Raw genomic sequence first — 21,664 nt, 5'->3', positions numbered from 1 at the left:
CCCAGGACCTTCTTGCTATGAGGCAACACTGCTCTCCACCACACCAACGTGTGGAGAAATGGATGGATGGATATAGCTTGAAGCTTAGTATGCAGGTTTCCATTAGGAAAGCTACTACAAACCCATTTTACCTGCATTACATTGCATGCTCAACACTAAAATAAAATGAAAAATGCCCTTAGTTTTAGTCATTTCCTGAAGAAGCTGTGGGTGCATATGTATTCATTGAGACTTGTCTATATATGAGAGTTGACCATGTTCACAAATTGTTGCATGTGTACTGTTTTACCTGTTCAGAACTTCTTAAACCAGCCATACGAATATCAAAAACTAAACTAAACTAAAAATGAGGTTGAAAAAAAAAAACATAATGGAAATAATAATAAAAAAGAATTAAAATTAAAAAAAATTGCAGGACCTTTCATTCAAGCATGAATGCAATCATGCAATCATTGTCCAGAATATGACTAGCCAAAGCTGTGCAACAATCATTTCAAATATTTTCCAGTTCTCAACTGGGTACAATCAATCAGAGTACATAATGTTTTACATGTTCTGGGTTTTGATGGTTCATTGGGGTATAGGAAAAAACACACACACACTAAAATCTCCAGACTGGAGTGCTTTTAATAGAGCATCAAGTAGTGGCTCCTTTATGATCCCGTTATGGGAAATATAATACCTGCATGGAGAAGTCAGATCGAGAGTGCTGATTGAAGTGGTTACATGTTTCCTGCACTTCTGTATTCTTTCTCAGGGCAGCCCACTCATCAGGACTGCCTTACACAGAAACAGATGCCCACTCAGACCTCTCAAACATAAGTGACCAAACAAAGCAGCAAGCAAAGAGAGGGGCTTAAGTAGACTCAGCACAGGTGCAAACAATAATTAATCAGCACAGGTGTTAGCACTGAGCCTAATTAACTCAAGACTGCTCAGGGGCGAAAACACAACCGGGAAGGACATTTAGTGAAAGAACACTGAGGCACAAATGTTTGCTTTTCCCTGGTGTTTCTTTTTTCTTCTTTAGTGTTTCAGGTTAAACTTCAGGCTGCATGAGACAATCCTCTCACATGGAGCTCGGTCAATATTCCTCGCAAGAAAATGAGCTTGAAGACAGCGAGACTCACAGACAGGAGTCAGGATAAGACCACATCAATCTCTTGACTGTGCAAATGTTCGTTTGAGTCTATCAGCCTCGATCCCCTTTCTGCTCAATCTATCGTTTATAATGAGTCTGGAGATGCATTCAGTGCAGCTGAAATCTATGGCATCATTGGAAGAAATGGGGCTTCAATACACATGAATGTTACTCGAGAGAGTGACAAGAAATCAGAAAACTGTTATGAGTTACTGGGATTGGATAAACAGAGTATGTTGTGTTTGCTCTGTTAATCATACCACATGCATCACAGGTAAAACAAAGTGATCTGCAAACAGGAAGTCACGGTTTACTGCTGTGAATAGGAAATACTTGTAACTATACTGTGCATCCTCTGGGCCGCTTCTGTCATTGCTGCTGGGGTATTAGAGTCTATGCTTCAATGTGTTTTGGGTCTTCTGTAGGAAGGAAACATCTGGCAGCGGGTGTTTTCCCTCTGGAAGATGTGGTTTTTATCCCTGTGAAGTTTGTGTCGTGATGTGGAAAACTGGTCTCAGCAGGCACATCGTGCACATTAACAGGAGGGGACAGGAAGACTCCTTCCTCCAGCCCTAAAACCTGCTGCCACATGAGACAGCTGTGCCTTTCCAGACCCAAACAGTCAGCTGCAGCCATTGTCAAGAACATGAGATTAAACCCTTATTCTGTCACAGGCCACTTTCCACCCTGATAACATTCTTAAAAACGCATTTCCACCATGCATTGTTATCTATCACAAATCTTATCTCTGAATACGTTGGTGTCAGCAGGAGGAAAAAAGTAAATCAAATCGGCTCGGTATTTTATTGCAGTACAGTAACAAATTGAGCTGAATCAAGTGTATAAGGGCATTTTTTCTTTATCTTCAATCAAAAAGGTATTCTTCATCATGATGTTCAGTTATCTTTTTATCTAGAAATCAAGGCCTAACACCACAAGAAAGTAACAGTGTAACGTAAACAACTTTATCAAGAGGATAAGCACTTTTTTTTTTCTTTAAAACTTTAAAGATTCAAAGGAACAATAGACACAGACATACATTACAGCTATGGCATTAGAAATGATTGTATTTCCAGGTTTGATAAGGACAGGGGTTTTTTTTGTTGTTGTTGTTTGGTACAAGTTGTACCATATGACAGAAACTCTCCACTAAACACAGGGATGGGTGTTTTTATTGGAATCAGTAAAAAGTGTTATATAGATGTTGTTATTGGCACTTCTCCACCAGACACCAAATTGACTTGGACTGTATTTGGAAACAAAATGTTGTACCATGTTCTTGTAACACATTTACATATTTTTGCCCCTTATCCACCTTTATGGTTGTTTTAGAATAGCAAAAGAGGAATTTCGGCACACGTCTAAAGTGCATGATTCAATACAGTTTCACTCCAATAATCAAATTTAAATCAACTTGGTTGTTTGTTTTGTTTTTTCCAAACAGGAAATTCTTCCCACCCTCATATGACTTTAGCCCTGTTTTGGCCCCAGCTCAGGCCACCTACAATTATCCTATATGGGGATCTCTTCTTGATCCTTTAACATAGCAGAATCAGAAGTCACGGTCCCAGCCAGAGAACTCCTCTTCTGCCTTCGTCTGATCAAGAGGGAAGCGATCAAAGTTGATGTAGCAGGGACCCTGAAAGAGGATGAAATGTTAATGAAGCTCATAAAACAGCCTATCCCGTAATCTATTTCTAATCAGTAATATTAAGCACTCTTAAATCCCCTCATTTTAACAAAATTCGGCTAGTGACGAAATAACACCCACATAGTCCCAATGAAGAAAATTCAACATTTTTGGGGAGTTGATCATTTATTTTAAAGAAGCATTTACTTTTGAATGAAGCATTTAGTAAAAATATTTTTAAATGTTCATTTGAAAGCATAATCCAACAGTTGTTGTTTTTTTTAAATCTTAACACATGACTAGGAAGAGGATGAGGACAAGAAGAGCAAGAAACTGGAGCAACTACGATAGGCTAATTTCCTTTCTGGGGCCAGTAATGATATGAGGGTGAAAAACTTAGGGTTGTTTTCCATTTGGACTTTCTATTTTTTCATGTTCATGCAGTGTGTAATAACCTTTCAGACCCAGGTTTTGTTAATATAGTCTGAATACACAGTGGGTTTCATGTATCAAAACGTTCTTTAGCCACTGCGAAAACCAGTAATATTTGTTCCACACAATCCTGCCTGCGGTCCTTCTTTTGTTTCACTTTCTCTAAACATAAAAAAAAGGTTCTGCTTTCCATGTAAGAGTAACACTGGTTTGACTTGCCTTGCGGATAAGCCGTGCTGTGGGAGCCTCAAGCTGACCCACACGCAGCTTGTGCCAGTTCATACTGCTGAACCACCTGAAGGTAAAAAAGGAGATTTTGTCATTACTATTACTATTATTATTATTAAACATGGTTTTATACTCATAAAATAATAACAAGGTAAAAAGGCTCAATCAGCAGTGTAGAAACATAATCTATAAAGACAAAATCCCCATGCTGTTTTTCTGTATAAAGAACTTTAGACTGCTAATCACTTCCCTATTTTTCACATAGTATATATTTATTGTAGTAAATGTACTCACTCTATAGTAATACCGCTATAATAATTACGCAGCATCGTATGTGCTATGCACTTGAGGTGGAAAGGTGCATAATGTTTATCATTACAGATTAGTAAATGTATAAAATTACTGTTGCCTGTTCAATATAGGCAAAAATGCCTTGTTGATGCCAAAGGTCAGAGGAGAACAGCTGGCCTGCTTCAAGTTAGATAGGAAGGCTACAGTAAACCAGATAACAACTGGTTACAACCAAGGTAAGCAGAAGAGCTCAGGAAACTGACATTACAATTCACACCAAAATTGGATGATGGAAGTTTGGAAAAAAGCTTTCTGTTCTCGATTTCAGATGCAACATTTGTATAGTAGATTCAGAATCTGGCATAAACAACGTGAAAGCATGGATACATCTTGGTTGTACCAGTGGTTCAGACTGGTGGTGTAGTGTAATGTACTACAGTACAGGCAGCAGTAGGTGACCAAAGAAGAGAGTGTTGCCATGGTTACCTGTGATGCCGGATATCTTTGATCCCATTTTTGGTGTTTCCTAATCTCTGACCAGGCCGAGGTCTGAAAAAATGCATAATTCAGAGAGAAGGCAGTTCAGAAACTGCTTTTGGTTTCATGAGCTTTCATTTTTCAAGAGGTGTGTTTTATTACAAATATATTTCTATATAAATACAAATGCATCTAATGATGGAATGCTTTGTTTTTCAGACATTTTTGTCATTTTTCATTATTCACACTGTACTTTGAGGCACTGTGGCATTTCCAAACAAGAAAACTCACCGACCAGATTTTGGGGGATTTTTAGTTTTTTTTGATACACCTGCTTAACTACTTGTGAATTCTATTTCAAATCAGCCAACGATATGGAAGCAGACCAATGCATTTAGACGTGCAGTTCAAGCTGAGCATCAGAATGAGGAAGAAAGGTAATTTAAGTGACTTTGAACGTGGTTGTCGGTGCCAGACGGGCTGGTCTAAGTATTTCAGTAACTGACAATCTACTGGGATTTTTTCCTACACATCCATCTCTAGAGTTTACAGAGAATGGTCCAAAAAAGAGAAAATATCCAGCGAACGATAGTTTTGTAATAATTTTGTGTTTAAACCAGGTTGTCAAACATAAGGCCCGGGGACCAACCAGAATCGGCAAAGACTCCAATCCAGTCCACTAAAAGGCATAAATTTAGAGACTTTTAAACTTTTAATCTCATCAGTTTTACAGCTTATGATAAAGACCTTCCCTACAGCCATCCATACTATACTTAAGTAATTAAATCCACTTTTCTATAGAAATATCAGTTTTTACATTGAATTCACAGTCAGCAAAAACAGACAAAAACACACATTGACAAACTATATTGTATACTTACGGGACAGTGTGTGCAGTGAACTACTAGATATAGTTTTCTGTAATTTTACACATTTCATTGGTCCAGCCCACTTAAGATCAAACTGTGGCCCACGATGTAGAAATTACTTTGAAATCTCTGTTTTAAATGCTAAAGCCTACCTGACTATTAATACTACCCATGTCCATCCCTTTAACACCTCAGTGTACCAATTTTCTCATGGCTGCTTCTTGCAAGCTAATATGCAATAATGTCACAAACCTCAAATCATCTCAAACTGATTACAGTGAGTTCACTGTGCTCAAACGGCCTCCACAGGTACTAGATCTTAGTGTAAAAAGCTCTTCTGGGATGTGGTGGAACAGCAGATTCACATCATGGATGTGCAGCTGACAAATCTGCAGTAACTGTGTGATGCTGTCATGCCAATATGGACCAAAATCTCTGAGGGTGTTTTAAGCACCTTGTTAAATCTATGCCACAAATAAGACAAAAAGGGGTCTAATCCAGTATTAGGATGGTGTAGATAATGAAGTTGCCACTGAGTGAAATTTTCATAAGGTCTAATTCCATTTTTCTTTTTTGTACAATTATCAGTGACCTATATGAAAATGTAATCTATGTGCTCTCAATAAACTCAGCTGTTCTTACCTGCACAGTTTACTGATAATGGACTTAGCTGCTTCGCTCATATAAGGTGCATAATGGAGCTCCCCATCCAAAATTTTGGCATAAATCTTCTGGGGCTCTGAGCTTGAAAAGGGAGGGCTGACCATTTGAAAACAGAAAAAAAAAACGTGTTGTTAATAAATGTTTAATTTTTATTGAATGGTATTAAAAAGACTGAAACCTGAAATTGTGAGACACTGAGCTCTGAAAAAGCCATACAGTGCTGCTGCCATCTGCTGGTAAACATTAAGGTTATTTTATGTCTCTGTTGGTTAAAAAAAAAAAAAAGTATTATTATTCTCATTATTATTACCTTCCCGCCAATAGTTCAAAAATCAGGATGCCAAGAGACCAAAAGTCAACTGCAAAGTCATGTCCCTGGTTCTTGATGATCTCTGGAGCCATGTACTCAGGAGTACCAACAAATGAGTAGGTTTTCTCGCCCCGAACCAGCTCCTTTGCAAAACCAAAGTCAACCTGGATGGTGACAAGCACCCACACAAGAATCAAATGTGATGATAAAGTCTTCATTAACTGAAATTCACATTATAAAAAAGTTTGTTTGCTTTAGAAACTTGTTTACAGCTAAAGACGCACCAGTTTGATGTAGCCCTTCGCATCCAGCATCAGGTTCTCAGGCTTTAGGTCTCTATACATGATGTTCTTCTTGTGGAGGTAAGCATAGGCCTCCACCACGCAGGCAGTGCAGAACACAGCGACAGGCTCGTCAAAACGACCTCTAACATTCACAAACATGTAATTAAGTTGGACAACGGTTTTCTTAAAAGTTTCTGTAAACTTCCATCTGCTACAGCTTCTACAAAAAAGTATGTATTTTAACTTGGGAACTCCAAATATAGAGCATGATTTCACTTTTCGTCTTACACTTCTTTGAGTTTGGTCCAGATTTCCCCACCACTACAGAACTCCATCACCATGTAGATGTATCGTGTGTCTTTGAAAGCTCCATGAAGTCTAGAAACAGCGAGAGCAGAAAACATTTTCAGGTGCTCTGCGCTCAACCGATGGATTTAAAACACTGCAGTCCACATATCTTTGATACCTGACAATGAATTCACACTGCACAGCTTTAAGGATCTTCTTCTCAAACAGCATGTGCTCTTCCTGTCTCTTGGCAACAATGTGCTTCTTGCTGACTCGCTTCACGGCGTAATATTTTCCATGGGGCAGGGTGGTCATCTTAGAAGAGCAAAAACAGTCATCAGTGCTAAATATTTTACAACCCCAGGGACAATGTGTGAAATGTTTAAGTTCTCATGTCAGGTAACAAATTATAAATTTTTTCTGACTGTGGGAGTAATTACCTTTAGCAGTTCACAGACTACCTTATACATCACATCAGTGTTTACAGTAGGCTGACAGAGCCTCTCTTTACAACAGCAACTTCCACATGCCAGTGCAGGGTAAACATGGCTATAATTATTATGTCCTTTTTCCATTTCGATAGCTCAAACGGTTGTGACACATGGGACCATAATACATCATCCATTATGACTGTGTTAACCCTGTTCTGGTGTGGTGGTGAAAACTACCTCTGTAGTTTCTACCTTTCTAATAAATGTTAAAAATAATAATTATATATATATATATATATATATATATATATATATATATATATATATATATATATATATATTGTGTGTGTGTTTTTAAACCCAGACAAGATGCACAACTGACCAGCGCCACACGGCCAAATCCTCCAACTCCAAGTGTGACAGGATCTCCTTGATAGCGACCCTCCTGATAGAAGACTGGAACCAGATCCTTCAACCTCAGAGTGGAACTGGGGCTGAGAAAGAGTGGTGATTTTATTTTATTTTTTAGATTTGTTTTCACTAATAACTGCTTAATGAGCTTATTCTGGTGACTGATTGTTGATTTTGTAACATATTTTAACCTTCACCTTCAACAGCCACTCACCTCGACTTTTCTGGAGGTTGCGCCTCCTGCATCACTTTGGAGCTGGAAGTGAAAATACATTTGACAGGATATGAGCAGGAAACTAACTGGGGCAGTCTATTTCACCTCCACGTCACACTCTCGGTAAGGTGGAGGAAAAAACAAATTGTGGTTATGCAATCAACAGTGCTTTTTTTTTCAATACATACTCATCAAAGAGTTCCAGGTGCTCTACGGGAATTGTTTCTTCAAATACCCTAAACAAAAGGCATCATTAGTCAAGCTGTGCATCTGTAAGCAAGTGGGAAAACACAACAGACAGCAAACACACTGTAAAGCAACCGAAGAATTGTCCTCTCCAGGAGCAACAGCTGTCACTGCAGAGCCTGAGCGAACACACTATCACATTCGGTTACTGTCGGAATTGAGTGCTGGGTCAGACTCACTCCTTGTCAATGGAGAAGCAGGTAACAGGGCCGTCGGCAGTGCAGGTTGCTGTCCTCAAGACCTCGCTGCAAGACAAAAAGCATTGCCAAAATTCAAGTCTGTGGAAATGCAGTGAATACAGCTGCAGAAAGAGAACCTCATAGAGATATTTTAATTGAATAACATATATTAGCAAATACTAATATGTAGATTAAAAAATATGCAATGTGAAAAAGTACTGCATTATTTTGAGAAAAATAATTCCCAGTGAAATTGCGATGGTGCTGCATGTCCTGCAAATTAGAGGCAGACAACACAAGCTAGATGATATTTGATATTTATTAAAAATCCAATATCCTCCTTGTATAATCAAAACAACCTCTGTTATTCCACCAGAGGATCACACACACACACACACCCACACACACACACACACAGTGTTTCTGTATGCATGCACCTCTACTGACAGCCACAGCAATAAATTTGCTTCAATGGCTCATTTGCATCTTAGCAGAACTGTGCAATTTAGGGAAAAACGTGATGTTTCCGTCACCAGAGAGCATTCGGAGGATAATCTGAAGAATCTGCAAAATAAAAATGTCACAGCTGACAGCAGCTGAGGAAGGCGCGAGGAGCACATCGCGCTGCACGAGGCTCTCGCAAATGTCCTCAGGCATGTGTTGTGTCTCCATGGTTACCGTATGAGGGCCTGTTCCCCGAAATGCTCCCCTTTTCCCATCCTGCGAATCTGCTTCTGATGACCGTTCACGTTCTTAGTCACCAACACCTGAAGGGGAAACACGTACACAGGCAAACAAACGGAAAGAATAAATGTTATGCACACAAGAGAAATATGAGTTTGTGAAATAGGCTGGATAAAAACTCGGGGTGTGACTGGCCAAAGACGCACGTTAAGATATCGTTACCTCTCCTTTGAGGATGATGTAGAATGCGTTTCCTTCTGTTCCCTCTCGAACTATAACATCTTTGTCCTGGTACTTCACCTAGAAGAGACAGAATTAAAAATAATATTAAAAAAATATGTACTTTCAGATTCACTCCAAGAGCTAAAAGAAAACATCCTTGTGTTCAGTGTATTTGATTCTGTTGTGTCGTAGCAAAAAAAGACATCGAGGTGCACACCTCCTCCATGGAGTCAATGATTTTGGACAACTGGACATCATTCAGGTCCTTCAGAGTGTGGGCCCTGAAATGGCAAGTGGGAATTTATGAGAAAATTAGAAATAGGGGAAGCATTTGCTGCATTAGTGCAGCGAAAAATACCAAAACTGTTATGATAGAGTTACAAAGAGAATCTGAGGAGTCGGGATGAAAGTTTTATCATGGCTGCAGAGTCTAGAAACTCACGTCTTCAGGAAGCCCATGAGCTGTTCTCGTTTCTTCTTGGACTTGTTGGTCATAATGCTTCTGTAGGTCTGTCGCTCCATGCACCACAGATGCACAGGTGTCTTTGCTGCAATATGAGCGCACAATAATAGAGATAAAAATAAACAAAAATAAAAAAGAGTAGTGGACTCAGTTAACTTTGAAGCATATTTTACGATTAAGACATTTGAACTCTTGAATTAATTACATACAACTGTAACAAAAACTGATTGAACCTTTAAAATGATTGGGGTTTGGTTTGATTGAAAATTCACAAATACTGTTCAGATGTAATAGATGAAATCTGAAATAAATGACATAAAACCATAGCCAGATGCACTCTATTACCATCGCAGAACTCATATGACAAAGTGAGATAAATGAGAGACAAGCTTGCTGCAGATGGGAGAAAACTGCCTTCCCACGGGTGGGTTGCATTGTAAAGGGATGTACTTGAACACACTGTTTTTTCTACACTGAACCAGGCACCTTTGTTACAAAACTACTGTGACTAAAAAGCTATTATTTTTTTCTGTCACTGTTATGTTAGTTAAGTTATGTTATTGTTTTGGTTTTGTCACATTTTACATTTCATTGTCCGAAAAAGCTGCTAATTTTCATAGCACAAGGCATGTTCATTATATCAAAATGTGACTCCAAGCATTTGTGATAAGCAGCAACATCATCCTTCACATGTTTTCTGCATCCATTTTGGGGATTTTGGACAACCAGTCCCAAAACCACACTAAGCCAGTTTCAATCAGGATACTGTTTGGGTCCTTTCAAAATAAGAGTTTCTTCTTTTTCAGAAGTGTTATTGTTAGTCAGTTTGTTCTCCCCTCAGTGACTATAATGTGTCCAAATACCAAAGCAAACTATGATATTCTCCCCACCATGCTCTAGAGTTAGGTTGACGTTTTGTTGTTAACATGCTGGGCAGTTTTCCTCCAATGTACTGCTATGTATTTCTGTCAAAAAGTTCATCCATTATCTCATATGTAGAACATATGAGATAATGGATGCAAAACCCTCCAGGAGGCATCATTATACAGGCTGACCTTTGACTGTTGCTGTCCTTTTGCAGTTGTACAGAATCGCCAGCTCTCCAAAAACATCACCACTAGTTAGAGTTCGGAGGTCACGGCCAGACTGGCTCACAGAAAGCTCACCAGCTATAAAGAAAGTGCAAAAAAAAATTGATATTAAAATTTTCTTATTTGTGAAATGATGCTGTAAGAAGTTAATAACCCAGTTTTACAAATCTTCCATATATACATGGAGCAATCGCAGATAAAAAGACAGACATTCATACTAAGGTGTGTGCCCACCTGCCACAATGTACATGCTGTCTCCTTCAGAGCCTTCCTGAATGACTTCATCTCCAGGATTGAAGTGAGATACCTTTAACAGGTCCACCATCATGGCTATTTGCTCATCATCTAACCGGCTCAGGAAGTCATTCTTCTGGATAGCTTTGACAATTAGGCTCGTCTCACTGCCGATAGAAAGTTCAAAGAAGTCATCTACAACATACAAACTGGGTATTATATAAGTTGTTGGAAAGGTGCTGATGCTGACCTGACATTTTTCTTCACCCTCGCCCGTTTAATCTCCAGGTTCTCCGGGATTGGTTCTGAAGCTATGACAGCTGCACGGCTCTTCCTGACCTCAGGTTCAATCTCATTACCGGTCTGAGAGGGAAAGTCTGTAACAGAAACAAATGGATGGTTACAGATCGCCATTAGAAATCGCATCAATCATGTGTGTAAGTGGATAAGTAGATGTGTCCCTGTTCTGTGTTCCCGTGAAGAGCTGCTTACCGAGATCATGATACTGAGTCTGCAGTTGTTGCAGGAGTTTCTCTTTCTCGGTGAGTCGTTTTTCTGTGAATGTGAAGAAAAAAAAACACATATTAAATGTGCAAAACACATTAAAAGTGACGATTTCTGTGCTTTGTATATAAAAGATGGATATGGGTCTGAAACATAAGCCAACGTAAATTCTCTCTAATGGCCTGCAGGGGTCCACTCCTCTGAATGCAAACGTAATGAATCACCCTAGAATGACCCTAGTTGTCTCTTGATTTATGACTTCACTAAATACCTTAATAGTGAGTTTATTTTATGAATCACTGGTTTCGAGTCTTTGAGTCACATACTGATGTCACTTTTGTCAATTAAGATCACAATCAAAGACAAATAACATAAAGCATACATTGGGCATGGATACATTTATGACTGACAAGTCATAAATGTATGTAATGTCATCCATTCATGAGTATATAATGTCATCCACTTATCAGCCTGATCCATCTCTCATTGTGGTTTAAGCCCATAAACCAATGAGTAACTGCATGGTTTTCTACATGTGTACTCTGTGTTTTATGTACAGTGGGGCCATGCTAATAACTGATCCATGCTAATAACTGATCTCTGGCCATGATCAGAAAAAAAAAGTCTAAAATTTTAGTTGCATCCCTCCAACATTTTACACTCATCAATCACATAATTAGGTACATGTTGCTAGTACTGGGTTGGATCAGAGCTGTCTTAATTCTTCATTACATAGATTCATCATGGTGCTGGAAACAATCCTCAGAGACTTTATTCCATATTGACCTGACAGCATCACATGATTTTGTCACATGTCATCCATGGCATGATTTTCCCATTCCATCACACCCCAAAGGTGACCATACGAGACATTTCAGTACAGTGAAACTCTCATGTTCAAGTAACCAGTTTGAGATGACATGAGCTTTATGACATGCCACATTAGCCACCAGAGGATGGACATGTGGTCATAATAGGATGATAAGATCTAATACTAAGGCACCCAAAGTGTGCCAAGAAAATATCTCCCATGCCATTACACCATCATCACCAGATCATGGATCCATGGTTTGATGTTGATGTTGACCATCTACCATCCAAAACAAGCAGCAAAAGTGGAGACTTATCCGACCAGGGAATCTTCTCTAATCCAGTTTCTGTGAGCACATGAAGTTTCCTGTTCAAACTGCTTCAGCCGTTTGTCTTGACCATGTCTACCTAAGTTCCACTGATTCCACATCTTAAGTAAAAGTCATGTGAAGGCCTCATTCTGGTTCTCTAAATTTGAACTCAACCTTCAGAACTTTAAGAGCTCCACCTTTAATTCATGTGTTCATATATATCCCAATATTCACCTCAATGAACCTGCTATTGCACAATGAAGTCTCTACAATATTTAAAGCTTATATAGTTATTGTTGTACTCACCTAGGTCCTTATTTTGCCTCTGCAGCTCCTTGTTGATCAGACATTGCTTTTCTAGCTGCTGCTTCAGCTCCTCTATTTGCTTCTCCATAGCTACAGAGGGAATAAGATTTTTTTAAAAAGGAAGATTTATGGGAGAATTTCATATAACAGGAAAACGAGAAGTTGTATAAATTATGCACCTGAACACAGACATAAAATGTAGCCCCAGTTGTTGTGATATTTGTGGAAACTCCTACACACAAAGCCATAAAGGGTGATATTTAAACTGTAACTGTGTTGATACCTTTTTCTCAAAGCACTGAACCCTACTTCACTGGCAGCACACAGCAAGAGCCCTGCTGAATAATGCAGACTAATGATGGACAGTCAACGGGGTGCTTTCTGAGTGCTGTCACACCCTGCCTGCATTTGCTGAAGATCTGTTACAGTTTCTGTGACTGATAATGACACAAAACCTGTCAAAGCTGTATAAAAACCCCTTTAAATGATAGATCGCTTTTTCCAGGCTTTGCGTTTATATGCAGATTATTTATATTTGCTGGTTGTGGGTTGTTACACTAATGTGAGACATAAAAAACCCTCTGTGACTATGCATAAGGAGGTCATATTAACTGACAGATTCATTAGCACTGCTGCATGAGATTAACAATGAAGTTAACCACAAGCCAGATCCAATACCTCTCTTAATCGAGGTGACCTGTTTAAAGAACCTCTGCAAACAAGATTCCTTTTCTTTTTTCTTTTTTTAAACACTCCAATCAATACAAACACACTTGGATATGTGACCATTTTACTAAACACACAGTAAAAACCCAGCTGGAGAGGCTGTTTGCCTGTGTTCACGGCACACATCATATGACCCCAGGTTACTGCTGCCTCACCCTGAACATTGGACAGGCCTAAGATCAGTAAAACACCAGCAGAATGTGACAGGGAAATATAAACAGCTCCTGTTCTGCAAGGGAGCATGGGCACTTAAAAAAGACATGTACAGCGGCCTAAACTAGATATTTTTCCAGGGATTTCAGTACAGAAAGCGACGTGACTGCAGTGCACAGAGCTCATAAATGTGTTATAGAAAAGAAAAAGACCTTAATAGTCAGTTTACACAGATCATAAAAATATGTCCCTACATGCTTACTTGAATATCAGATTTGCCTCAGGGTGGTTCGTTAAATTGTCACCAAAGCACACACTAAGACAGAGCCGTGCACAAACACAATTTGTAAACTTTCTAGGAACTTGTAGCTGTTGAGAAAGACAATCTGAGCTGATTGAGATGATAACCTTTAGTGCCTGCAGGCTGACACTCAATGGGGGAAATTGCTCAGTTATTCTTCAGCCCTGGGGCAACTGATAGGTAGGTGGCTGTATTTCTGTTTGAATATCTGCTGTTTCATTGGTCCATGTTTGTTATTTTTGTTACAATGGTAAAAAAAAAAAATCAAAAACAAAACAGGTTATTATTTAAATACTGAATGAACTTTAAAAGTGAGCAACATTTATTTAACATGCGTATATTCATATATTCTGTAAATGATCCTGGAGGATCCCAGGAAACATGATATTAAAGCAGACAACGCCAAAAAAAGAAAGAAAAACAGATATTTGTGTCTGCTTTTCAGCTGCACGGCAGGAACATGATGCCAGCTACCATTATACTGACACAGCCAGCATACAGTCCACTTCATACTGCTTCATTATTAATTCATGGCCATGTGTAACTACAGCTGAATTCTCATAAGATACTCTGTAATAGAAACCTGGAAGGAAGTCATGTGCTTTGTCTTTATTAGGCAGCCTTTTCTCAGATATGACGTTTTGTTAATCGCTGTAGTAAATCAAAAACCAATAAAACTTAAGCTGAACCGATGCTGATCTGTACTTTAAACACAGCGGTAATATATTTAAAGAACCGATAAACGCCTGAAGGCGGCCTGTCTGACCTAATCTACAACTCTGAGACACTATTTGCACGTAATCTGTGGACGAATAGACTGAAGCCACACTCACCTGCAGGCATGGTGTGATCAGCAGACAAGGTGATCTAATGTCCTGCCTATGAAGGCCGCATGGATCACAGGAGCCAAATAATCACCTTGAGCTGCTCAACGATATCCACTTTTCCACTGCAGAGAAGTTTTTTGCTTTCTGTGCAGTTTTTCTGACCTGCTTGAACCCCAGATGAGCTACAGACTGGACACACCTGAGCAGACACACCGCATGCAGCCTGCAAACTCTCTATCAATACTCCTTCTTCTACTTTTCCTGCCACTGCATACTTTCTCAGCTTACATTTCCCCGTCTACAGCTTTACTATTTTTACTTCTCTCCAGCTCTCTCTCTCTCTCACTAAATCTTTCCTTCTTTTTCTGTATCTATCAATCTCCACGGCTCTGGTGTTGAATCATTAACCATAACCTGAGGCTCCTCCTATCACACCAGGTAGAGGAATACAGGCAGCAGGAGTACGAGAAGGAGAAGAAGAGGAGGAGGAGGGAGGAGGAGGATGAGCTGGAGAGAAAGCTGGGCTGTAAAAATTATGCTCAGTTGAGAAAACACACAGCTAAAGTGTGATGTTGCAGCACGTTATTCATCCCGAAAGAACACATCGGGCAAGTAGAAGAAAAGCGTACCAGGGTGCTTCTTTTATCCCTCATTCACATTATTTTGTTACCTTAAAAAAAAAAAGGAACTGATTTGTGATTACTGTGACGTTTATTAGCAATAATTGTTTCTCACTGACGCAGATGACAGAGAAGTGAGGAAATTAAAGTGGGAGCACAAGCAAACAAGTCACTTCAAAAGCTGCCACAAAGCTGAAGTAGAAGCATAAAAGCTGCACAAGTCCTCACTCTTCTACCTTCATATTTTTGTCTTTAGAAAGAAAAAATGTGTTCGCAACAAGCACCTTTCTTCCAAATGGCTGCATTCACATAAGAGCTGGGGTAGTGTGGAACTATTTTAGGGTAGATTTTATCTGCCAGATTCGGAAAGTGGCTACTCCTTCAGGTTCCTGTTTTTCCACAGAGTAAATGCCACTGAATGTTTTCTAGGCCACAAATGACTCTAAATGAGGTTAGAGGGTTAGCATTGTGACAAAGGGCGTGGGCCTTTATTGTTCACAGTTAATTATTGATATCTTCCTGGTTAATCTGCGACATTAATGACTCGAGCGCTCAGAGATTAAAGGCCTTGGATTTCAGCGGTGCAAGTGAAGGGTAACTCAGTGACAGGCAGCATATGGGTTATAACATTTTTCCACTATAGGTCAAACCTGGTGATACGTGCTATAACAAAATAAACCTGCTGCGACTTGCTATCGATGGCAGTGAAGACACTTGAAGCTTCCAGACAAACTCAAGATGTAAAAATCACCAGTCGATCTTTATCACCCTTTAATTGTAGTGTAATTACAAGATACACCATCGAACATACAATGCCCAAATATTGCACCATTACATGATTTTGCAATAACACCGTGATTGTCTTTACAGCCCATACATAAAGTTTATAAATAAGGCGTGAGTTTAAAAAAAAAAAGATATTAAAAGGCAGGTGAATGTGGTAAACATGCAAATAGCTGATGGATTCGTGACATTCATGAAAAGCCTCTTTTACTTCTGAAAAAGCAAAATTAAATTCTCATCCACCCTCACGCTGACAATTAAAAGCCACCAATTAGCACCATTATCACCTATTTTCTTCATGCCGATGATTGAAAACACTTCATTTTATAGCCAGCAGTGGCTTCATTTAAAAATGGCATGAATCCTACACTAATACCACCTAGCACAGTAAAGCTACGTATTAATCAGTGCACTGTTGGTAATACAAAAACAAAGCTGATGTACTGTCTACTGATAATAAAAATACATTCAGTACATGTACATGCTGATCTGGTCCTTGTGTGATGCTTACGATACTTAATTACACTTTATAGCAGCAGATACTGAAGCACCACACAGGGCGTTAATGGTCTTTACCCAGTGTCGGCTCATTTACCACTGGTGTCGTTTACTGTACAGCATGCAGGGTATAAACACAGGAAAGTTTCATCCTTTAAGGCATGCCACAAACCCCGAGGAAAACACTTCTTGAAGGCTCAAAACTAAATAAGCATTTGATGCAAAAGGGAAAAAAACATAATTAGCAAGAAGAAAACAACAATAATGCTGTTTTTAATTTTAATAACCAACTCTTCACTTTTTTTAAATAGCAACAAGCAGAGCACTTGAACTCTACAGTGCAGTCTACATACTACAGGTGTGCGGTGCACGGACGGCCTTTGTGACTGAAAGTAGGTAGCAATCAATTGATCAACAATATTTTCAAATTGACTAAAATGTATTAAATACTTCAAAATAGCTTTAGTGATTTTACTTCACTGTCATTTTTTTTATTTCTACATGACTTGAACATGAACCTGAGGTCATGAGGTAGATGAGCAGAGTTGCAGCTGCAAATCTTGTATTACTTCAGTGTAAGTGCCTTCATATTGCTCGTTAGTCCTTCATCTGCTCCTCGCTGATACCACAGGCTTGCTTCATTTCCTCCCGGTGTTCAAAGACTGCGTGCACAAACTGGCCAAACAAGCGCTCCATGTAGCTCTCGCCTAGAGGAAAAAAACCCTGCAAGAAGGCAATGTGTCCCCCGTGGGCCGTCAATACCAGGGCGACGTTAGGTAGATCCTGAACTACGGACACCGGGAAGGCTGTGAGAGCAGGAAAGAAAAAGCCCAAATGAATATAAACAGACAGCAGAGTAGACACAAAGCAGACACGTGAATCGGAAACCTTTTGTAACCCGGAGACTTCAACGTCCATGATTACATATAAAAAAGGAATTGTGCTAAAAAGAATGAGACATTTCTTAATATAATAGAGATAAATTCAATCATCTGTTTTGACGTCGCTTCAGTCCATCTTAAATGAGCTCACACACAAAGATGAAAGTGTTTGAGAGAGTGTTATCTTGCATGTGTGGATGCAGTATTGAACTGTATTCGCTTACATATGTTTTCAGTAGTGTTCCTGAGTCTGTGGCAATGAACCCACTGGCACCTAAGGGCCTTAAGATATCAGCCTTGGTTTTTAGCTTTGTCACTTGCATACAGAGAGTTTGCTTGATTCTCTAAAATTCCAAGATCATTTGCAGCTTTATTTTGAGAAACTTTACTGTCAACTATTTTTTCGTGTAGTCTTTAACAGAGTAGTAAACGCTGCCCCACCTTTACTTCTGAGAAACCTAGACACTCTTGGATGCTCTATTTATACCCAACCGTGTTACTAATGTTCCACCAGGTGTTTTCTTTAGCAGTACACTTTTAATATGATGTCTTGTACAACTTTCAGTAAAGCATTCAATTTTACACAATGTTCCCAACTTGTTTTTTTCGAATAGGACCATAAAATCAGAAAAACGTCACATTTATGAGTAAACCATTACAGCTGTTATTTCCCCTTTGCAGTGCTTATACTGACACACCTCTCCTGTTGTGTACTCACCAGTCTGTGGAGAGAAAGGGTCATCAGCAGCATTGAGACACAGGATGGGTACGGCTGTATTGGGGAGCTTTTTGCCTGGGCTGGCATCGCGATAATAATCCATACATGAGCTATAACCAAACATCAGAGACGTATAGCGTTCGTCAAACTCACGGATGGACCGAGCCTACAAAAGGGTGTGAAAACAAGATGACGATGAATGGAAAGTCAATTATACATCTAAGAAACTGACAAACTGTGAGTAATAATGTATCATACCTTCAGGACATAGTCAACATCCACCACTTTCTCTAAAATCTTCCTGTGCCTGTGAGAAACAGATTTTGGGGTTTTATTTAACTGGATTTACAAACGCAAAACTGTTAGACAAAATTTATGAACCCAAATGTATCCAACCTGGTGACAGCGCGGTGCAAGCATCTCGTGATGTGCCTGTTGAAGAGCAGCCAGTTGAGCGGTTCCTCCATCGAGTCAGAGGACTTACGTGCATCCCAGGGTACGGAGATGGTGATGCCGGCAACCAATCCTGACTCGGTGTGCTTACGGGCCAGGTAGTTTAACAACACCATGCTGCAGCAGGGTGAAAAGAAACGAATCATGCAATTGTTGAAAAAAAATAAATAAAAGAAATGGAGGAAAGACACAGATGGCAAATCTAGGTCCAGAAATGGAGGCCAGCGGAAACACTATGCACCAACTCACCCTCCCAAAGACACACCAGCCCCAAGCACAGGAGCACTGGGGTAGAGCCCTTTGACATGCTGCACCACACACTCAAGATCTGAAGTATTGGCAGCACAGTAGGTGACTGGTGTCTGAAGCAAGCAGAGGGATACAGGAGGGCAGTTACATGCAGCGCTTAAGCCTCAGCTCTTCTGTTATTGTTATTATTGGTCTGAAATGGTGTATCAGTGGAAAAACTTAAATTACTACATAAACACATAGAAAATACTTTCAATTCACTTTTTTTGTTTGTTTGTTTGTTTGTTTTTTAAATCTGAAACTGTTTTAAATTGGGATTAAATACATTGGCAACCCATCTACCAAAGGCTAGAATCCTTGCAGGGGGGATCAGAGTTCAAGACCACCACAGTTTCCTACTTCTCATTTCTGTCCTCCCGCTCTAAAATCCTCACTTTCCTCACTCAACTGGGGTCCTTCAGAGTGTATTGACATGTTACTTACAGATTTTTGAAAACTAATTTGACATTATTCTAATTTATTAGTTATTCATTGTACTTACCAGCAGCTCCTCCCCTCCAAGACCTCTGTTGTTGAAGACCACACATCTAGGAAGGAAAGTATTTATGAAAACTGCTTCAGGCAAATACCGGGCACAAGCTACATTAAGCTTCCCGCTTAATGTAAACTTTCCTGTTAGCGCTGCTTCAAGATCACTTCATTTTGTGCGAGGAGCGCAGCTGACCTGTAACCGTGGCGTGTGGCCTGGCTAACGGCGTGAAGCACATAGGACTGCTGGCTGTTTCCTGTAATCCCGGGGAGGATGAGCACTGTGGGACGCGTGGAGGATTCTGGGTAGGTCACACTGGCCTGATTGTCCAACCAGTCAAGAGAGATCTGACCACCATCCACTGTACGGATCAGCTCACTGGGAGATGAAGGGACGAGACAAGATATTCATTATTTAATTAAATGTTTAGAGTAAGATTTTTAACCCTCTTGTACATAGTGGTGAACTGAAAAAAGAGGGTTTCTTCCTACTTGCGATAACTGACAGGGGGTCTGGACTTGAGGGCAGCACAGACCAGCGTTTGAAGCCGGCCTCCCCAGCACCACGGAGTGGGACTGAAGCGCTCAGCTACCACAGGACAGTGCTTGAAGAGGAATGCACTGAAAGCCTCACTGCAAACCAGAGCTGGTCTCTGAAAGGACACAAGACCAGATGAAGGCGTTATAAAAGCACAGCTGCTAATACATTCACACCTGTGAGAGACAAGAAAACATCCAAAACACACCAGGCGAGCAGAACAAGGTACAAAGAAAATAATGGCAGTATCAGTGGTATGTAGATGTGATGTGACCAGCTCTGCAAGAAATACATCACTTGGAAACTTTGATGTGATGTTACACAATAGCATTTGATTAGCAAGTAGCTAACAATGAGAAAATAACTCTTACCAACGTTTTAGATATTTGAAAATAGTATTCAAATATAATCAATTCAAAATTCATATTTTCTTGTTTACAGTCTGTGAAGATATTTTAGAGATTTATTTTTTCTGCATTTTCTACATAAACAAATTCTACTATTGACCATACTTTGAAATTATCCTCACTTTAGCTGCTTAAACTTAAGTACAACACTTATTATGAATAAAGCTGATATACTGCTTATTACCAAATGATCAGTCATAACCATGATCTTCTTCCAGTTTTATTTATGGAATCAATAAAAGAGAGGCTTTAATTTTGTAGAATAAAAGATCATATCTCATACACAGATGATACACATATTACAATATTACAACCTACAGATTTAATTTTATACAAAATAAAGTTAATTTAAAAAAAAAAAAAAGGTTCAGAGCTTTGAGTACAAACCTCTGAACCCAAACACTAAAAACTGTAAAATTATGGACCAAGAAATGTTAAATAAGCTTAAAAATGTAAATAAATAAAATGGGAAAACAGTTTTTTAATTAATTAGAGAAACAAAATACCACAGATAAAGTCGAATAGGAGTTAATAGGATATAGTGATCTTCATTTTAAAAATCCAACTAAACTGCAAGTCAAAGCGGGTATGGCGGAGTCTTTGCCGCTAACTTCGACCGCAGAGACTGACCTGACACTCGCGGCCCCACAGATAGTACATTGCGGCTGTGAGGGAGCAGATGATCACCGTGTACGGCCTGGAAACACACTCCCAGTATGTTCTCCATACCTCCGCATGAGTCAGAAACATGACAACGGTCTCAGTGCGGTTGACAGCTGAGCTGCTAGCCGACGACGTCGTTAACCGACACAACGGAATAACAGGACAGAAAGAATATGATATTTAATGCCCGACAACCTGCCTTCATCAGAAACATCTAACGTTCAATATGTTGTACTTCGACTCTTCCCAGCAGCCTTGGCGATATTACGTTAGACGCCGGTAGCCATCAGGTAATAGTCTGGTGTTTTCTCCGGGAGCAGCTGCTTCCTAGTTCTCACAGGCGAAGCTCCTGATTGGACAAAAGCTCCAACTTCAACGTCATGGCTACGATCCATGTAAACTACAAATATGGAGATATAGTTTTTCTTTTACTTTCTATGGGGTTATTGGAAATGAGTGTGTGTATATATATATATATATATATATATATATATATATATATATATATATATATATATATATATATATATATAGAAAGATAGATATACATTTTTTTTAAATACATGTAAAATATAATGTAGTTGTAAGGAGGATTTCTGT

At 39.4% G+C, this 21,664-nt stretch overlaps 2 protein-coding genes and 1 long non-coding RNA gene across 5 annotated transcripts; 1 reads left to right on the top strand and 2 right to left on the bottom strand.

The window, feature by feature from the left end:
• Positions 1-3,054: 3,054 nt before the first annotated feature.
• On the bottom strand, positions 3,055-15,979 carry prkg3 (protein kinase cGMP-dependent 3). The gene is made up of 21 exons (XM_040017943.1): positions 14,733-15,979; positions 12,720-12,809; positions 11,281-11,343; positions 11,039-11,165; positions 10,789-10,955; positions 10,519-10,632; positions 9,443-9,548; positions 9,218-9,281; positions 9,001-9,078; positions 8,773-8,861; positions 8,095-8,160; positions 7,858-7,905; positions 7,670-7,711; positions 7,427-7,538; positions 6,792-6,928; positions 6,614-6,703; positions 6,326-6,467; positions 6,042-6,205; positions 5,711-5,827; positions 4,209-4,271; positions 3,055-3,498 (listed from the first exon to the last, which is right to left on the bottom strand). The coding sequence occupies exons 1-21, from the start codon at positions 14,740-14,742 to the stop codon at positions 3,366-3,368; spliced, it is 2,022 nt and encodes a 673-aa protein (XP_039873877.1). The 5' UTR covers positions 14,743-15,979; the 3' UTR covers positions 3,055-3,365.
• LOC120725193 lies at positions 3,382-11,297 on the top strand. 2 transcript variants are annotated; one of them, XR_005694060.1, is made up of 4 exons: positions 3,382-3,504; positions 7,409-7,551; positions 7,662-7,792; positions 11,077-11,297. It is a non-coding gene; the product is annotated as an uncharacterized LOC120725193 (long non-coding RNA). The 2 variants fall into 2 exon arrangements; XR_005694059.1 differs by having other exon boundaries at positions 7,409-7,792.
• A 123-nt stretch (positions 15,980-16,102) lies between the features above and the next one.
• Positions 16,103-21,442, bottom strand: LOC120725191 (phospholipase ABHD3-like). Of its 2 annotated transcripts, none has more exons than XM_040017944.1 (9): positions 21,032-21,442; positions 19,949-20,109; positions 19,653-19,835; positions 19,470-19,515; positions 18,929-19,041; positions 18,623-18,796; positions 18,485-18,533; positions 18,227-18,392; positions 16,103-17,433 (listed from the first exon to the last, which is right to left on the bottom strand). In XM_040017944.1, the coding sequence occupies exons 1-9, from the start codon at positions 21,149-21,151 to the stop codon at positions 17,225-17,227; spliced, it is 1,221 nt and encodes a 406-aa protein (XP_039873878.1). In that variant the 5' UTR covers positions 21,152-21,442; the 3' UTR covers positions 16,103-17,224. The 2 variants fall into 2 exon arrangements, with proteins under 2 accessions (XP_039873878.1, XP_039873879.1); XM_040017945.1 differs by having other exon boundaries at positions 21,264-21,442.
• Positions 21,443-21,664: the final 222 nt, after the last annotated feature.

This window comes from Simochromis diagramma, unplaced genomic scaffold (assembly GCF_900408965.1).
Source record: "Simochromis diagramma unplaced genomic scaffold, fSimDia1.1 OVJJ01000802.1, whole genome shotgun sequence".
Lineage (NCBI taxonomy): Eukaryota > Metazoa > Chordata > Actinopteri > Cichliformes > Cichlidae > Simochromis > Simochromis diagramma.
The sequence above is the reverse complement of the archived record's forward strand: the minus strand, read 5'-3'. Positions and strand labels throughout refer to the sequence as shown.